The following is a 16,297-nucleotide window of genomic DNA, read 5'->3' as shown; positions in this document are numbered from 1 at the left end:
CCCGAGAGCATGTCTCCCATGTGCATCCTATGGGCCACCTATGGCTGCTCTTGCCTTTCAAGAACACTCTCTCCTCTGCTCTGTTGGGAATGCACATCTTTCTGATGGAAGCTCGTCTTCCCGTTGAGAAGTGTCTGTGATCTTTACCTCACCTAGTCCCGATCTTCATAGGTCAGGGCAGATAGAGCATTGAGAAAAGCTGTGGAAAGCCACAGGCAGGTTTGGTGATAGGAAACGAGGAATAAGAGAGGTTATGAGGAGGAAAATTTTTATTCTTTGGCTGATTTCATGAAGCGGACTCTCTGTTAAACAGAAGCGGAGAGGGGGAGAGAAAGGGGGTGGGGGCGGCACGTCTAATTGAGTAAATGGATCTGAAAACCAATGTGTTAAGACTGTCTCACAAGACATAATTGCTAGGGCCCCTGAGGAGGAGGCCACTGTGGTTTTGGTGGCAAACATATATATCAGTAACTCTGGGAAATTTAAAAGTCCTCACTGTTCAGAATGAATCTCTTTACAGACAGCCCAGCTGCTTCTGATACAGTAGGAGCCCGGAGTGAAAGAATCTGAATGGATATCATAAGTCGTAATGTGAGGACACTCGCTGGCTCAGTGGATCGTGTAGTACCCACTCCTATGATAGGGACTCAATGGTTCAGCCCAGCATAGGGGAAGTGCCTAGTTCCCGTTAGCTGTGTTGCTGAGGACTTAACCTAGTGAGTGAAGATGCTAAAGGAACTGCGTAGTTAGTGTTGGTTTCATCCTAGCATGTTCTAAGCAACTAGGATTCATTCACAGGTGCACTTACAGCAAGCCAGGACTCCTAGTTTCGGACGGTCCGGAGGAGTTAGGTAGAGTGCATCCATTCTCAAGGCTGGTGCCCATGGGATCATCCGAGCACAGGAGGAGTCTAGTTTATATACCTTGGGTTTGATTGAGTGGGTCTGGGAAGGGGCAGGGGCCTCTCACTTGCTTGCAGCTATCAAATGGGTTTTGATGTCGGAGCCATAAACACCACCACTATTGACGTACCGTGAGCTGAGTACCATGTGTTTTGCGGATAGGACTGAACGTTTACTAGCCTCCTTTGTTGGAAGAAGTATGCTCATGAAATTAGGTTAAATCGCTTGTTAAGCTGATTCAAGTCAGAGAACAGGAAGGAAACTTCTTATTTAGCTTAGTGGGTGAAATTGTAATGAGGTGTCAAACACACAAAAGCTGGGAACTGTTGCATCATGGGATGGGCCTCTTCTCCAACCTCCAGATGCAGCTCAGTGCAGTTATAGATAGAGCCGGATTAAGCCAGATAGAACCGTGAGCTTGGATCTCTTACTTGGAGCTTTCCAGCTCATCTTTGCTGCTGACGGATGCACTCTGTGCCTCCTCTAGCTGTATTAGAAGGCATTCTGGTTTAGGATGCACACCCAGCTTCCCAATGTAGTGCAAATAGAAAGAGTCTTACCACAGTGCACTCCTGTGGCTGTAAGCCCTTCTGGTATGTACCTGCTGGTAAGTGTTTGTTGCTCCGCGTTTGCGTATCGAGTTTGATTTTTGTGTGCCAGGGCAGATTAGTTGGGACAGTGCATGCAATTTATCCACGTGGCCTAATTGTGCTGGAGTAAACTTTTCAGACGTTGGCATAATGATGTTTGTTGCTTTTTTGGCTTTAGGTGTCAGAGAAAGAGATTAAAAGCAGATTGCTCGGTTTCCCCCTCCAGATGCCTGGTAGGTGGCATCCAGACCCTAAGTTGATTGATGCAAACCCCTCAACCCTTGGAAAAAGATCTTACTCCAAAGTCGAGCTCATAGAAGTGGCTATCTAGATAGAGAACATTTAAAAGAGTTCAACCAAGGTGTTGGCGACAAAGGCCCCTACTGTGTGTCGGGAGCTGTCCAGGGTGCTGATACCCATACTTCTGATGAACACACTGTTGCTGCAAAACTTAGCTCCCATCCCACACACCCTTGTTGGTAGCTAGCCTCCGTCACTTTCACTTTCATAGTGTTGTTGTTGTTGCTGCTGCTGCTGTTGTTTTGTTTTGCTTTTGAGCCATGTTCAGGGCATTGTGTTATGTGGTGACAGGAGAGAAAGAGAGAGATTGTCCTTGTCTTGCAGATGTGTGCCAGTACACCCAGTAGGTGATCACTGAACATAATTGTTTCAAAAATAGCCATTGAAATCTTGTTCTTAAAGCCCTTTAAAAATGCCAACTTACCAAGCTTAGTGGCACATGCCTAGATGCAAGCAGATCTCTGAGTTTGATGCTAGCCTGGTCTACATAGGGAATTTCAAGCTAGCCTGGGCTATATAGGAAGACCCTGTCTTTGAAAAAAGAAAAAGAATGCTACCCTGGGGCTGAGGATACAGAGTGTTTACCTAGCATGGGCTCAGCCCTAAGTTTAGTCCCCAGAACCGGGGCATGAGGGTTGTCATCTTTGAGGTTTGAAAGATAGAAAACAAAACCTTTGCAGAACCTCTAAGTGTGGTGGAGCGGGAACATTTGCCAGTCAGTGCCCTATTTTAGGACCTTGTTTCTCATTTGTTTCAAAAGATTGGCATTATCTCTTCATCAGTTTATAAAAGTATGTTTCTGGTGGGAGTCTCAGGTTTTAAAGTCAGGATTTCCCATGGCTTGGCCAAGGGTTTTTGTTGGTCTGACACTGGAGTGAAGAAGAGACGGCCCAGCAGGCAGGATAGGATCCCGCTTGGCTGCTGGAATTGCTCGGCACTTCTCTGACTGCTCAGTGATGTTCAGAGTAACTGTCTATGACAAAGGGGTTCCTCTTTCTTCTTGCACCAGTGCCTTGTCTGACATCTCTCCAGAGGGTGCCTGACTTTCCCCACTTTACACCAGCTCTCATTCTTAGATTGCATTTGGAATTGCATGAGTTTTGCATGTTCTCCTATTTCGGTTTGAGTTTGCTTTTGCAGTAACCAGATTGATGCACAGCTTTTACTAGGTGAACAAAATGGACGATACTGAGACTCTCAGCAACATTTACTGACCTGCCTTCTCTTTCTCCTTACTAATACCAACTAGGAGAACAATTTTCCAGATTCAGCTTCTAACTGGAATGGACCCATTGGTTACATTTTCTTTTATAATTAAGGACTTTGTAGAGATGGTCATTCCCTCTTACTAAGTCTTAATTCTAGATGCCTTGTATTTACACTTCTTTTTAATGTTTTGTTTTTCAGGGCAGTCCTTTACTAAACGAAGTTTCTTCTTCCCACATTGAAACCGATTCCCAAGACTTCCCTCCAACAAGCAGACCTTCGTCTGCCTACCCCTCCACCACCATCGTCAACCCTACCATTGTGCTCCTGCAGCACAATCGAGGTAAGGCAGCCTCCTGCAGGGTGCTGGGGTCAGCAGCTCCAACTCATGATGTCTGGGGCAAGAAGTCCCTCCTTCAAAAACGTTTCCCCAGCCCTGCCTCTAAGGAAGCTGGCTATCTGTCTAAGGACCCAAAGATCAGCCCTAGCCAGGAGACAGAGGCCCCTGATTTGGAATAATGTCAATTATCTATATATGCTGGGCTAGTTCAAGGTCATGTGCTGTACCTTGGGCTTTGTGTGTGTGTGTGTGTGTGTGTGTGTGGTTATCTGCAAACAGTTAAATGCACAAAAGTGGAAGTTTGTGTCTCTTGGTTCTTCATCTTATGATTTGTAAAGAAGCTTTGCCTCAAGCCTGGGGCTACACTATGTCTCTTAAGTGCTGTCACAAATAACTAACTTGTTCAGAGTAGTAAGTTTCTAGAAAGTGCAGTTTTGAATTCTAAATTTCAAAAGAGGAAACCCTGAATAGTTGATTGTCTACAATGTAAAGGGTGCTTTTGTGCCTCTGTAACAGAGGCTTCTAGACTTTCTCCTGGTTATTGGCTACCCCTCTTCTCAGAGTGGAATCCTCTGTGACCTGATTTGTCTGTCTGTCTGCACTGATTCCACACGGCCCGGGCAGCTCTGCTGCTTAGGGTGTCTGTTTGGTTCCTATAGTTTCTCTGGCTGTTCTGGTTGGTCCTGCTGCGTCTCTGAAAGAGCCTTGGGAATCGGTCAAACCCAAGAGCTTTGACATAGTCATTGTATAGCTTCACCTTTCTGCTTTAAAATTCAGGTGGTGGTTTTGAATCCCAACCTTTCCATTTTGGAATTGCACAGAGGAATAAACTTTGCGTTTCTAAAAGTCTTTTTGCAGCCTGAAATGGGACATTTTCAGGCCATCTCCCAGGCAAGGGCTCTTCTACACTGAACTAAAGGAACATTGCAGGGCTGTGTACTGTCTGTAGCTCAAAGCTTCGTTCCAAGACCTCTCTTCTTGACACCCCCCCCCCACTTCCCTGCCCTTCCCTTAGAGAAGATGGGGCTACAATTGCTTTCCCTTGCTTTCCATATGGAAGAGAGGTTTCTCTTTTCTGCTTCTAACTGGAAAAGTAGGTGCATTAAAACATTTTCTCTCACTTTAAATATGTTCACTCAGTCTTATACGGTGGCTTCGGTGGTTTCAGGCTGTTTTCATCATTGTTGTTTTTGCATGTGTGGCCCCGGTGTTCTTCTTGCTCAGGACAGAAGGGCCCTCCATCTGAGCGCCCATTCTCCTTCTGCCCTGACACCCTCCCTGGCAGCGGCTCTCCTTGCCAGTGTCTGTCATGCAGAACAAAGAAAAATGCAGAAAACAAGCAATAGCTTCTCTGTGAACTTCTTCATGACTCATTATTCTAAAAAAGCAAGTTAGTTCCCAGAAAGAAAGGCAGTTTCTTTAAAGACGGGATTTATTCCCAAGGCAGCTTGGGTTTTGGGAAATGCCAAGCGTAATGTCAGCTGCTTTTGCCAAGTCCCTCTGACAACACCTACAGGGACGTTTTCAGGCACCAAAATGCCTGAGTTCCCTCTTTGTTTCTTCCTTGAATGAGTGAAATTCTCTTATTCATCAAGGAGGACTCTTGGTTCCTGTTTTTCTCTTGACCAAAAGTTCTGCCTTTGGTTTAAACTTAGGATTGGTCCAGAGCGAAACACATCCTGCAGAAAAGTATGTGCGCAGTAATGCTACGGGGTTTGGCTTGTCTATTTTTTTTTTTTAATTAACTAGTGGTTTCCCGTAAAGAGAAGATCCCTGGATTCCTCCCAGGTAGGTCAGGATAGGTAGGGAAGAGGGAGAGTGTGTGCCCATCAGTGGGGTTTGGGTCAAGTGTTTCCTGGCCCTGCCTTGGAATGTACCCAGCCTGGCACCTCTGCTTCTCCTCACAAAAGAACAATTTCTTAACTATGGCAAAGTTTCCTAAGTGGTGATAACTTTACTCTAATACGAAATTCTGGTTTAATCATCCTTAAAAAATAAGTTTCCTTTTTTTTTTTTTTTTTTTTTTTTTTGTCTAGACTGTCACAGGGCCGAGTTTGGCAGAGATTCTGTCTCCCCTGGCCAACCTCCTCACACTAGGGGACAACGAGACTCTGAGCCTCTGGCCTGACTCTGGTGGTTGTGAACAGCACTGCCTCTTTTCCATTCATGCCAGTGTGTCCCGGGCATTGCTCACCCTCGGTCAGTGAAGCAGGGGTTCGACTCAGGAAAAGCAGCAGGGCTGAAAGATGCACACGGTCCTCTGCTGGGGCCTTTCAGCCTGTACTGTGTGTTGTATCTCAAGAGTCTGGTTAGCTTACAGTTCAGATTCCGAAGCTATGGGGATGGGGTAGAGGGACAAGTTTCCAGAGCTTTAGGAAGTTTGCCATTGTGGTTGGCTGTGGACCACCTTGAACAGCAAGACCTCCATGGTTCCCAGACATGTCTGTGGACAGGAACGGTCGGAGTGTCATCCCAGTGCTGGTGACTGCTGTCTGTATGGCATTCAGTGAGAACAGCCATTTTGCCTTTGAGGCAGAAGCAACATCTTACATTTCTCGGTTGCTTACATTTGCTTCTGCTGGCAAGGGAGGGCCCTGCCTGGAACCTTGCAGAATAGAATGTGGCACTCGTAAATCCTTTAGATACCAGGGTACTCTGATACCACAGATGAGGAAACTGAGGCCAAGATGTGACTCTGTTGGTCTCTGTTGCCAGCAGAGTCAAGCCTTGAACTCCACGGTGCCTCTAGTTTAGCCAGTGTGAGTCCCATGCATGAAGCTGAGGAGGACAGCTGCTGTGTCCACTGGCCTTGAGGTCCCAAACGGCTCTGTTTACTTCTGCTGCATACTGTTTCTAGCAGCAGGATAGGAATGTGGCCACTGGGGACAGTGACAGTGTGCATGGGCCGGCACGGTCTATTTTTATCTCTCTGGTCAGTTGCTGTTTAGCAGCTGTAAAAGGTAAAGGTTACTTTTCTGCTTATCACATAGGACACACAGGATGCTGTCAGTAAGTCCTTGCCCTCCCCCCCCCCCCATGATGGCCCAGGAGAGTGAGCAACTGCATTCAGTGCCGCAGCGACTAGGTCACGAGGGTTGGAAAGAACTGTAGACTATGAGCTGGAGATTTTGCTTCTAGAACCAGATGGTTTTCAGTGTTCTCTTGAGTAATCTGAGCCCCTTATCCCAGTGAGGTCACTTTGCTAATGCCGATTATTTTTAGAATTTCTCTGTTACCCTGGAACAGGCAGATGTTTGGTGACTAAGCTACAGCTGAGGCTCTCCATTGAGGAAAATAGCTGACCCTAACAGCCGAGGCTGGTGCTGAGATTTCAAGTGCTAGATGAAAAGGCTCTTACAACAGGGCTGGCATTGGCAAACTTAGGAGATGGCAGTTGCCTTGTCCCCAGTTCTTCTCATAACTCTACCAGAAGGTTCCTAGTCTGGCATGGTAGGAGGACCATGTGAGGGTGGAAGAGTCATGAGGGAAAAGATCACCTTGGGACAAGATGGAAACTCCCAGATCACATTGGTAGGCCCAGGTCCTGGTGGAGATCTGTAGTTTGGGGAGCTGGGGGACCTCTTGCCTGGATCATTGGTGCTACGTCATGACTCCTGCCTCAGCTGGGGCATGTATTTTAACATCCAAGCCCGGAAGACAGCAGGGACCAGAGTATGCGGTCCTGATGAATTATTCTGGGGCTTCTCTGTCTCACCGGGTGCTGTATAAATACTACTTACATTGTGTTCTTTTCTTTCATCACAGAGCAGCAAAAGCGACTCAGTAGTCTTTCAGGTAGGTGAGCAATCTATTTATTTACCTGCTGACTTCTGATCCTGTTCCGGCGGTGTCCAGTCAACACTGTCTTCTGAATTTCCCCGTGTGTTGATTGACAGACCACCAGGATAATGGAAACAGGAATAGTTTCTGTACCCTGGAGCAGATATAGCCATGAACCACAATAGTAAATGTACCTTGAGGAACTGTGGCCTGTACCCAGGTGGTCAGACCAGACTGTCTGTGCGCTGACCAGAGGGGCTTTGTGGAGGCAGACATGGAAGGCCTCTGAAGAGCACTCTGTCTCCGATGAATTAGGTGTTGGGAAATGTGGGAAGTTCTTCCCTTTTGGGTGACTGCCAGTAGATGGATGACCCCGGGTGACAGGTCTACGTGAGAGCCCCTAGACCCACACAGTGCTTGAAGCTGCCAGCTGAACTTGAGCTGGTGTCAATACCTCCTGGAAAGCTTGTTGAGATTCACCTCAAGAGGGTCAGATTGAGCGGACAAGGATGACATTTTTTGGAACCCAATTGTTGTGCAGCTCATGGGAGATTCTGCGAATGAGTGGCTGTTCCCTGAGTGCTGTGCCAAGCGCGTAGTAGACGCGAGGCACCATTGTTTCCAGGTGCTTGCATTGAGTCTGGACCATTACTGAGTTCTACTCTTGTGCCCCGTGCAGAGTCAGCCTCTGGGGCTGCAGAAGGGAGCCATGCTGCCCATCAGTAACTAAGGGTATGGCAGGATGGCTTGTGGCTGTTCCTTGGTTGTGGGCACCTTGGGAGGATCTAATGAAGGCCGTTGACTCTCTCCCGACAAAGCCAGTGTGCACACAGGGCACGTGGAGCAAGGGCTCATGACCTCTAGTGTTAAGAAGCCCTGATCCCATGAATAACTAAAGCCACCAGTTTCTGAGCAGCTGCTACATGGTTTCTGCATGACTTTAGCATACCGCCGCCCTTGTGATTCGTGCAGAGCCTGAGTTGGGAGGACATGGGGTTCTCATAGCCTCTCAACTTTATCAGGACTTGGCTGGAGGACCAGAACAGGCTGTGGTTAAGCTCAAGGTGCCTTTCACAGCCCTTCTTTGAGTCATTAGGTTCCAGCCCACTTTCCACTGGCCAGCCCAGGTGGCTGTGGTCACACACACACACACACACACACACACACACACACACACACACAGGGTTGGGGGTAGGAAGAGGAGACATTTATGTTAGGAATCCCAGAGTTTGTTTTTTGTCTCCCCTCATATAAATATAAATATTTGTTCCTGGGTAAATGACTTTGCTTTTCTTACCTGTGGACCGCTAATTCTTAGTCCTGCCTCCAGGTGCCGTTTTGTACGGCTGAATGAGGGGGATGCTATCCTCACTGGAAAGGGCCATCATCGTACAGGCAGGCTTCTCCACTGTGCGGGAGGGCTTTTCGTATAATACCCTTGCTGTCCATGAGTTTGAGAAGAAACCACTAGTGTCCAGAAGCTTCCTAGAGTGGCGTTCTCTAGTGGCTCTGTTTTACAGTAAGCGAGCATCTCCCGCTCACCTATAGGTTATACACCTTAGGACAGGCAGTCTCCTTTCCCTCAGTACCCTTGGAGCAAACTTCTGTGGGTTCAGCACTCAGTAAGAGAGTATTTGGTTTCCCATTGCTATAACCAAGTCCCCGGCAGAACAACTTACAGGAGGGAAGTTGGTTGGAGGGGATTCAGCCAATCATGACAAGGAGGCCTGATGGAGCTGTTCATACCCTGGAAAACAGGAAGCAGTAAGAAACAGCAGCAGGGAGGGACCAGGATAAGATGATGCCCCCGAGATAGCCTTCTTCGTGCAGACTGCAGACGTCAGCTTTCACAACCTCCCAATGGTAAATCTTGAGTTCCTGGATGGATTTAACCAATGACAGTGCAGAGTCCTCACAGTTTAACCCTCTCTGAAAATACCCTCACTGACATATCCAGAGATGCGCTTCACTAACATCTTAGGTGTTTCTTAGTTGTCAAGCAGACAGTGAGGCCATCCTGGAGAGTTATCTGGGGACGGAGCCTACATGTGGTTTGGCTTTGTGTGGTTTGTGGTCCCCTTGGTAAGAGACTGCAGGGACTGCACAGGGAGGGTGTAGGGAGGTTACTGTCCTTCCCCAGGGAAATATAAACATTGCTTTAGACTGTCACAAAGGTTTGGATACACAGGACGTCTGCTCCTCCTCCTAAGAGAGCCCCATTTGAGGTTGTCATTATCATTTGTTTAGTGATTCAAGACTAGTAAATTTATTTATTTTTACTTTGCATGCATGACTGTATGAGTACCGTGTGTGCTTGGTGCCCATGGAGGCTAAAGACAGCAATGAATCTCTTGGAACTGGAGTTAAAGGTGGTTATGAGCTACGACATGGATGCTGTGTTCTCTTCAAGAGGGGAAAGTACTGTTAATCACTGAGCCACCTCTCTACCCCCCAACTTAAGTCCTTTTGAATCACACTATAGAACTAGAAAAAAACAGATATGATACAGATATATGATATCAGAATATGATATAAAGTTGTAACAACAATGCAGTGTTATATGGCTTATGTGGCACAGTTACATATCACTTTAGGTTTTTACCATATCAAAAACACTCCCCCCCCCCCCGCTTTGGGGTCTGAGCTCTCCATATACCAGAATCCCATGATCTTAAATTTCTAAAGTTTAAAGGAAGGGTGGGTTTTTATCAAGGGGCTGACTTTTCTAGATTAAAGTAACTAGAAAAAGTCATGGGGTGAGTGTTGACAATTATTAGAACCATTTGTCCTATTTTTTTTAAAGAGTTATTTGACCCCCAAACATCGAACATGCCTCATAGTTCTACATACCAAACAAGGTGGGGTTTAGAGTCAGCTAGCTTTACAAGGATATTTAGAAACCTTGTAAACCATTTTGCTCTCGTAGATGGAGCAAGGCTTTAAGGTGCTTGCCTGGAGTCAGGGCTGAGTGGCTCTCCTGAGTAGACTGTTAGAAAGCCTGAGCTTGCCGCCTTCACTGTTCCTCCGCCCCTCAGCCACGCCCGCACACGTGGGAGCCTCTGACGTCATCACAGCCTTGCATGGAACCTCAGACCCCTGCTTCCTGCCAGACAGAGTATGTTCCCTGTCTAGCGCTTTGCACTTCTTAGTTGGGGAATAATTACTAATTGCTGGATCGCTGAGGGAGAGGCACACTTCATTCTTCGCTCTGGCTGTCTTGGCTTAAGCTCTTTTCCCTCCATCTTGCCCTCCAGTTACCATCTGACATGCTCCTACCTCTGTGTGGAGTTCACCTCTGCTGCTTTCTCATACACATATCCTTTTCTCTGAGGTCTGGTACCTCCCTGTTGCCCTCCTGGGGCTGCTCCCTCAGAGCCCTTTGTCTCTTTCCTGTTGCTCAGGTGACTCCCGCAGAGCTGGGGATTCTCTGCTTCTCTGCCTGTTTCCTTTGGCATCCTTCAGTGTGTGACTTCAGCCCTTGGCGCTGCTCTCACTTCCTTCTACCACAGAGATCTGCCTGTCACTCTTGCGCTGGTGGCTGCAAACCTGCAACTTAGCTGGTTCCTGCAGCATCTCTTGGATATCTCCAGGGCTTTTTTTTTTTTTTTAACTATAGGGTCTTCTTGTCTTATCGAAGAGTTAATGGAATGCCAGGCACATGATTAAGTCAGAACAGTTCAAGGTGGCATGTAGTTAATGATGCTGTTCCTTATGCCAGGAACGTCCTCCACTTTCTTTTCATCTGGTTGGCTCCTCTTAGACATGCTGGCTCTGAACCTAAATTCTGCAGCTAAGCTGGGAATTTGACTCCTCTGTCAGCCTAAGTGTCGGCGGGGTTCACCTGCATCTCCACGTGCATAATGACAGGTCCTTAGGGAATGCCCCTTCAGTAACTGGATGGTCTGGTTTGGAAAAACAGACAATAATGATAATACGCATGTAATCTGTAGACCACACCTGGTACGTTTGTTGGCTCTCCGTAAGTTCCTGTCTAAGACAGGTTAAATAAACTGTAATGAGCACACAGCAATGTCTAGCTGTCTGAGCGCTTTGGCTTACAACATCTCTGCGAGCTTACCAAGGGAAATGAATTTCCCATATTTTTCAGTGAGAGAACCAAGGCATGGAAAGGTAACTGAAGAGCGTTAAGTACATCCCAAGACAAAAAAAAAGGGAACTTTCCAATAATGCTTTATCACCTTAAGGTTTTACCTGTTCCCTTACTTTCCCAGAGGTCTACAGAGCAAAGTTCATACCTCTGCAGACTTCTCTTAAAGAGCTGGCTATCTAATACCAGATCCTCCACAGGCCAAGTGGTCCCAGCTTACTCAGCTCAGCCATGGTTACACAAAAACATCCATAAAGAATGTGTGCACAAACCACCATGGCTGTGTTCCAGTAAAGTTTTACTTACAAAGGCAGGTGGCCAGCAGCGGGCTGGACTTCGCTGACCCTTGCCCTACGTGGGGTTGGTGCCAATGGGCAGTTCGAAAACACCCCCTTTTCCCCAGCTGGATTGCTGGAGAGGATTTTGCTTTGGGGTTTCAGCTTGTGATTGTTTGTCATTTCCAGATCCTGCCTCAGAGAGACGAGCGGGTGAGCAGGACCCAGTACCGACCCAGGCGGAACTCCCCTCGCCTGGCAGGGCTTCTGAGAGGAGGGCGAAGGATGACATCAGACGGGTGGCAAGGAGTGCACAGGACCTAAGCAATGTGTCTGCGGATGAAGTGGGCATCCCACTCCGGGTACGGATATGGACCGTTGTGTCCTCAGCAAGAATGTGCCCTCCTTCATTATGCCTGTGAACCCCTAGGGGCAGGAGGAGGTTACAGTGGCTTTGAGGGGAGGGTTTTCTCTGACAGCAGCACAAACCACACCCTGAGGAGTGTGTCGGCCAGGCCCCTGGCCGCGGAGGTGTCTTTACTTTCCATTTGGAAAGCTGTTCTTCTGTTCTTTTAAAGGATAGATAGACACATCAGTGGGCTAAGCCTCTGAGGACCTCTGCTTTGTTCCCATTGCAATAACAGAGAAAGAGAACCTTTACCAAGAGTCATTGCTGCCACCTTTCCTGGGCATTATCTTCCATTGCCACTTGAGTGGTGGAAGCAATTAGCATCCTTATGGGTTGCTGAATTGGTTAGCTTAGCCTCACTGTTAGGAACACTCAGCACGGGCTACTTATGAAGTAAGGAGAGCCTTATGTGGGCTCTTGGTTATGGAGGTTTGTGTCCAGAATTGAGCCACCTGTTCTGCAGGGCCCTCCAGGAGACATAGCACATTATGGCAAGAGCATATGTCAAAGCGAGCGCTCACACAGTGTCAATGCCTGGGTGTCATCCCAGATCCCTGTGAAGTCACCCTCAGTGCCCTGAGGGACCCACCACCACCACCACCACCACCACTAGGTCCCACCTCCTAAAGGTCCACAGTGTCTCCCAGTGAGATACTTGCCACCCTGGGAGACAAGCCATTAATTACAGAGAACAGATGTCCAAACACAGCATCAGAAAGGCACTGACTGTGAGGGGTCCCATCACTTACCAAGTTTTCACAGAGCGTGGGTGGCAGAGTGTCTCCAACCATTGTGTTAGTTGGATCTTCTACTGTTTGACACCTCTCTACCTCAGACAATGCACTTTGACTTTTTCAACTTAATTTCTTCATCTATAAAATGGGAGTGATACTATCTAACTACCTTAATTATTTTCATTTTTGACAAAAGGTCCAGCTTAAGGTAAGCAGAACTCTGCAGTTGGATGCCATATGTGTTCCATTTAAAAGCATATTATGCTCTAAATTTGGCTTGATGCAAGGTGACTTACATACATTTGTACAGAATAATCTGGAAGGGGTGGGGATGGATTGTGGTAAGCAAGGACTTATTGCCTTGTGATTTTGGGAGGGCTTAACTTCTGTTCCCCAAAGTCTATGTGTGGAGAGAGATTGTCTCTAAAAATTAAATTTTAAGGAAGAAGGGACACAGGGCTAGAGAGATGGCTCAATGGTTAAGAGCACTTTGTTAAGACTCAGTACCTACATTGGCTGGCTCTGATGCCCTCTGCTGGCCTCCACATGGCGCACATAAATAAATGCAGGCAAAGCATTCACATACATAAATTAAAAATAAGTATATCTTTTTTAAAAGAAAGAAGCCATGGACATATTTCAAATCTGCCTTTGACGGTTACCTCCTTAGGTCAATTATATTTGAGTCTCTTATGTCTCTGCATTCTCAAAAAATTATTATTATTATTTATTATTATTATTTTAAAAAAATAATTAGTACTGCAGTTAGGGATGCATGTTGTGGAGCGTTGGCTGATCATGTGCAAGGCCCTGGGATATCGCCGTTTGATTTTTTGACTTGGGGATCACATACCTTTTGAAATGTGTTCAAGTTTTCATTGTTTTTACCCTTGTTTGTGTTTTTTTTTTCTTTTTTCCTCTAGAATACTGAGCGATCGAAAGACTGGTACAAAACTATGTTTAAGCAGATCCACAAACTGAACAGAGGTACCGCTTTTCATTTGTAGACACCGTGGGATATTGTGGGAATTTATTGACTGTGGGTTGCAGGCCTGCACTCAGTTCACTTGTACTGAAGGAGCTAGGCTCCTGCAGTCAGAGTATATTAGGTGCTGGTCTGCCTGATTATAGCCATGTGCCTTCAGTGCACAGGTGGGAGGGTCGCGCCTGTGCCTGCCTCAGCTTTGGAACTGGAGGTCAGCTTGCAAGTCCTCCCTCCCAGCTACTGTGCAGTGCAGGAGGCTGAGCCTCACCCTCCATCCCTGCTCCCTCACCTCTCTGCCTGGGGACAGACAGTTCCATCTCCCACCTGCTTACAGCTTTAGGGATACCTGGTGTCAGCCCTGGACTGCCTTGTGAGAAGATCAAGTTGAGCAAAGCCCTGAACCGGGAGTTAAGAAAGCCGTTCTCTCCTGGAGCCAGCCTCCAGGCACTTACGGGGATCTTCTGTCTTTCTGTGTTGGTCCCACTTCAGGTCCTCTAGAGGGTATTGTGGGTGTCCAAATGGGAACACCTTGTGAAGCACAATGCATTGTGCGTCTCGGAAGCTAACTTGGTGCCAAGTAACATCCCCCGGCTGGGAATCCAAACTTGGCAGGTAGAGAATCAGTCACGAGCTGATGTACCAGAACTGCTCAGGTTGAAAGAGGTGCTTACAGATCAAGAGCTCCCCCGCCCCCACCCGGCCCCAGCTTTCCGTGAGCCAGCCAGCATGATGGCAGAAGCCCAGGCTAGTGCATTGGCAGGTCACAGCTCTACCAGCTCAGCTCCCATCGCTGCCTGTGCTGCCAGTTACTGGACAGGCAGGCATGTCGCTGTGCCACAGGAAGGGTGCCACTCTTCCTGAGAGCAGAGATCCTGTCTTTCTTTGTGCCCAAATCCAGTCTGGCCGCCTGCCATGAAGAAGTGGCATCCTGGTTAGTGTTCCCACCTAAGTCACAAATATCCAGCAGCACTGTTAATGAACGTCTGCTGGGTTCGGAATGATCTACACTGTTCCTAAATACTGAGTGTTTAACATCTCTGAGTTGGGAGTAGATTTGCTAAGGTCAGGCGGATAAGGTCCATCCATCATGGTGGTGGTGCTAAAGACTGGTTCTCCATAGTAAAATTCCCCGCATTTCTTGCAGCCCTCTGTGACTCCCCTACCTTCAGACCTGCCTCTAGAAGGCTAAATGCAGGGCTGAGTGCATGCATAAGCAGGGGTGAGTGCTCCAAGGCACCAGTAATCTTCTTGTGTTCTGCTTATTAACACAACTAAATCACGGATTCTAAACAAAACAGCCTAGGGGCACCTGAAAAATTTGAGAGTCACTTGTTCGCCTTGATTCTAATATGTACAAAGTAGCCTTCAATTAAAATAAAGAATCACTTCAGGATAGTGTTTTCATCTTATCATATTTCATATCTCTGACCTAAAATTTGTGAAATTTGAAACTCTGTGTCAAGTGCTTCTTGTCCGTTGGAGCCAGTTTCTGTATCATTCCTTTTGATGTGTCTTAATTCAGGCAAAAAGACTGGATTTTTAATTTCTCTCATATCATTAGTGAAGCTTCTTGTGCCCCAGAATTCAAGGAGCGTGAGTTGTGTGGATTCCTACATGTTCATTCTCTCTATTTGTATCTTCTTCTCCCCTCTCTCTCTCTCTCTCACATCTGCTCCTCTGCCTAGACACTCCTGAGGAAAACCCTTATTTCCCTACGTACAAATTCCCCGAGCTTCCAGAAATCCTGCAGAACTCTGAAGGTACCATAAGTTTAGACAGCGCATCTGTCGTCCTAGCGTTACATTAGTCCTTAGAGCTCCATTGTAGGCGTACGGTCTGGCTTTTAGACTTTTGTTTCGGTTCCTTTCAGCCAGTAAGCCGGGTTTTTTTTTTTGTTTGTTTGTTTGTTTGTTTGTTTTACTCACTTGCATGGAGTGCTGTATTAAAATAACTAAGTTCTCTCTAATTCATTAATCCAAGTGTGATGCCCTCGTGCTTTAATAATAACACTAAAATAGATAATCATTGGGAGGTGTCATCTGGAGGTTAAGCGTTTCCTCCGCTCGGTGGTGGATAGCTTCAAACCACTGCCTTTCTCTGCTGCGGAGGACGGCCCTTACACTCCTGCCTACCAGTTTCCTGCATCTAGGCCTAGTTCTAAGTCAGAAGGTAATTACAGGGAAACAATGGTGTGCCTCCAAACTGGTGCTGTGACTTTTCGCTCACCTTGGGGTTTTTGCAGGTAAGGAAAGCTCCCTCTTTATCTGCCTCCCTTTTAACCTTCTGTTTTGTGATGTTGTCTCAGTCCTTGCTAGCTGCCTCTCTGTGTGGCATTTTATTCCCTGCCCCTGTAGGGTTTACATGGCTTAAGGCTATCCTTCACAGCTTTCTTATGTTCTGGATGTACGGTTCTGGGAAAAGCTGCTTGTACCTGAGGTGTCACCTAGAGTACTGATGGCTAGGCAGTGACTTCCTGAAGCTGAGGAGGGAGACCTGCTAGTGATCAACAGTAGATGCTTAGCAGTTTCCCACACTGCACCTGGTGGTCACTGGGTCCCTCATGTCATGAGTTCTCAGGGTATCTCTTTTTGATTGGGAATTCCTGAAGAGGGATACCATGTATAAGCATCAGTCTTGGTAAGATAATGTCTTGAAAGGAAGATTTGGA

General features: G+C 47.0%; 1 protein-coding gene across 44 annotated transcripts in view; it reads left to right on the top strand.

Moving 5' to 3' along the window:
* Sorbs1 (sorbin and SH3 domain containing 1) overlaps positions 1-16,297 on the top strand; it is a 223,240-nt gene that overhangs the window by 137,456 nt on the left and 69,487 nt on the right. For 31 of the 44 annotated variants that reach the window (XM_029532539.1, XM_029532563.1, XM_029532559.1 and 28 more), the window contains 5 exons: positions 3,200-3,341; positions 7,104-7,133; positions 11,691-11,863; positions 13,568-13,631; positions 15,315-15,389. In XM_029532539.1, coding sequence (XP_029388399.1) covers positions 3,200-3,341; positions 7,104-7,133; positions 11,691-11,863; positions 13,568-13,631; positions 15,315-15,389 — 484 coding nt within the window. The remainder of the gene's footprint in view (positions 1-3,199; positions 3,342-7,103; positions 7,134-11,690; positions 11,864-13,567; positions 13,632-15,314; positions 15,390-16,297) is intronic. The other 13 variants (XM_029532550.1, XM_029532566.1, XM_029532655.1 and 10 more) reach the window with 3 other exon arrangements.

The sequence above is a fragment of the Mus pahari genome, chromosome 1 (genome assembly GCF_900095145.1).
Source record: "Mus pahari chromosome 1, PAHARI_EIJ_v1.1, whole genome shotgun sequence".
Classification (NCBI taxonomy): Eukaryota; Metazoa; Chordata; class Mammalia; order Rodentia; family Muridae; genus Mus; species Mus pahari.
Note: the sequence above shows the minus strand (reverse complement) of the source record. Positions and strands in the feature narration are given on the sequence as shown.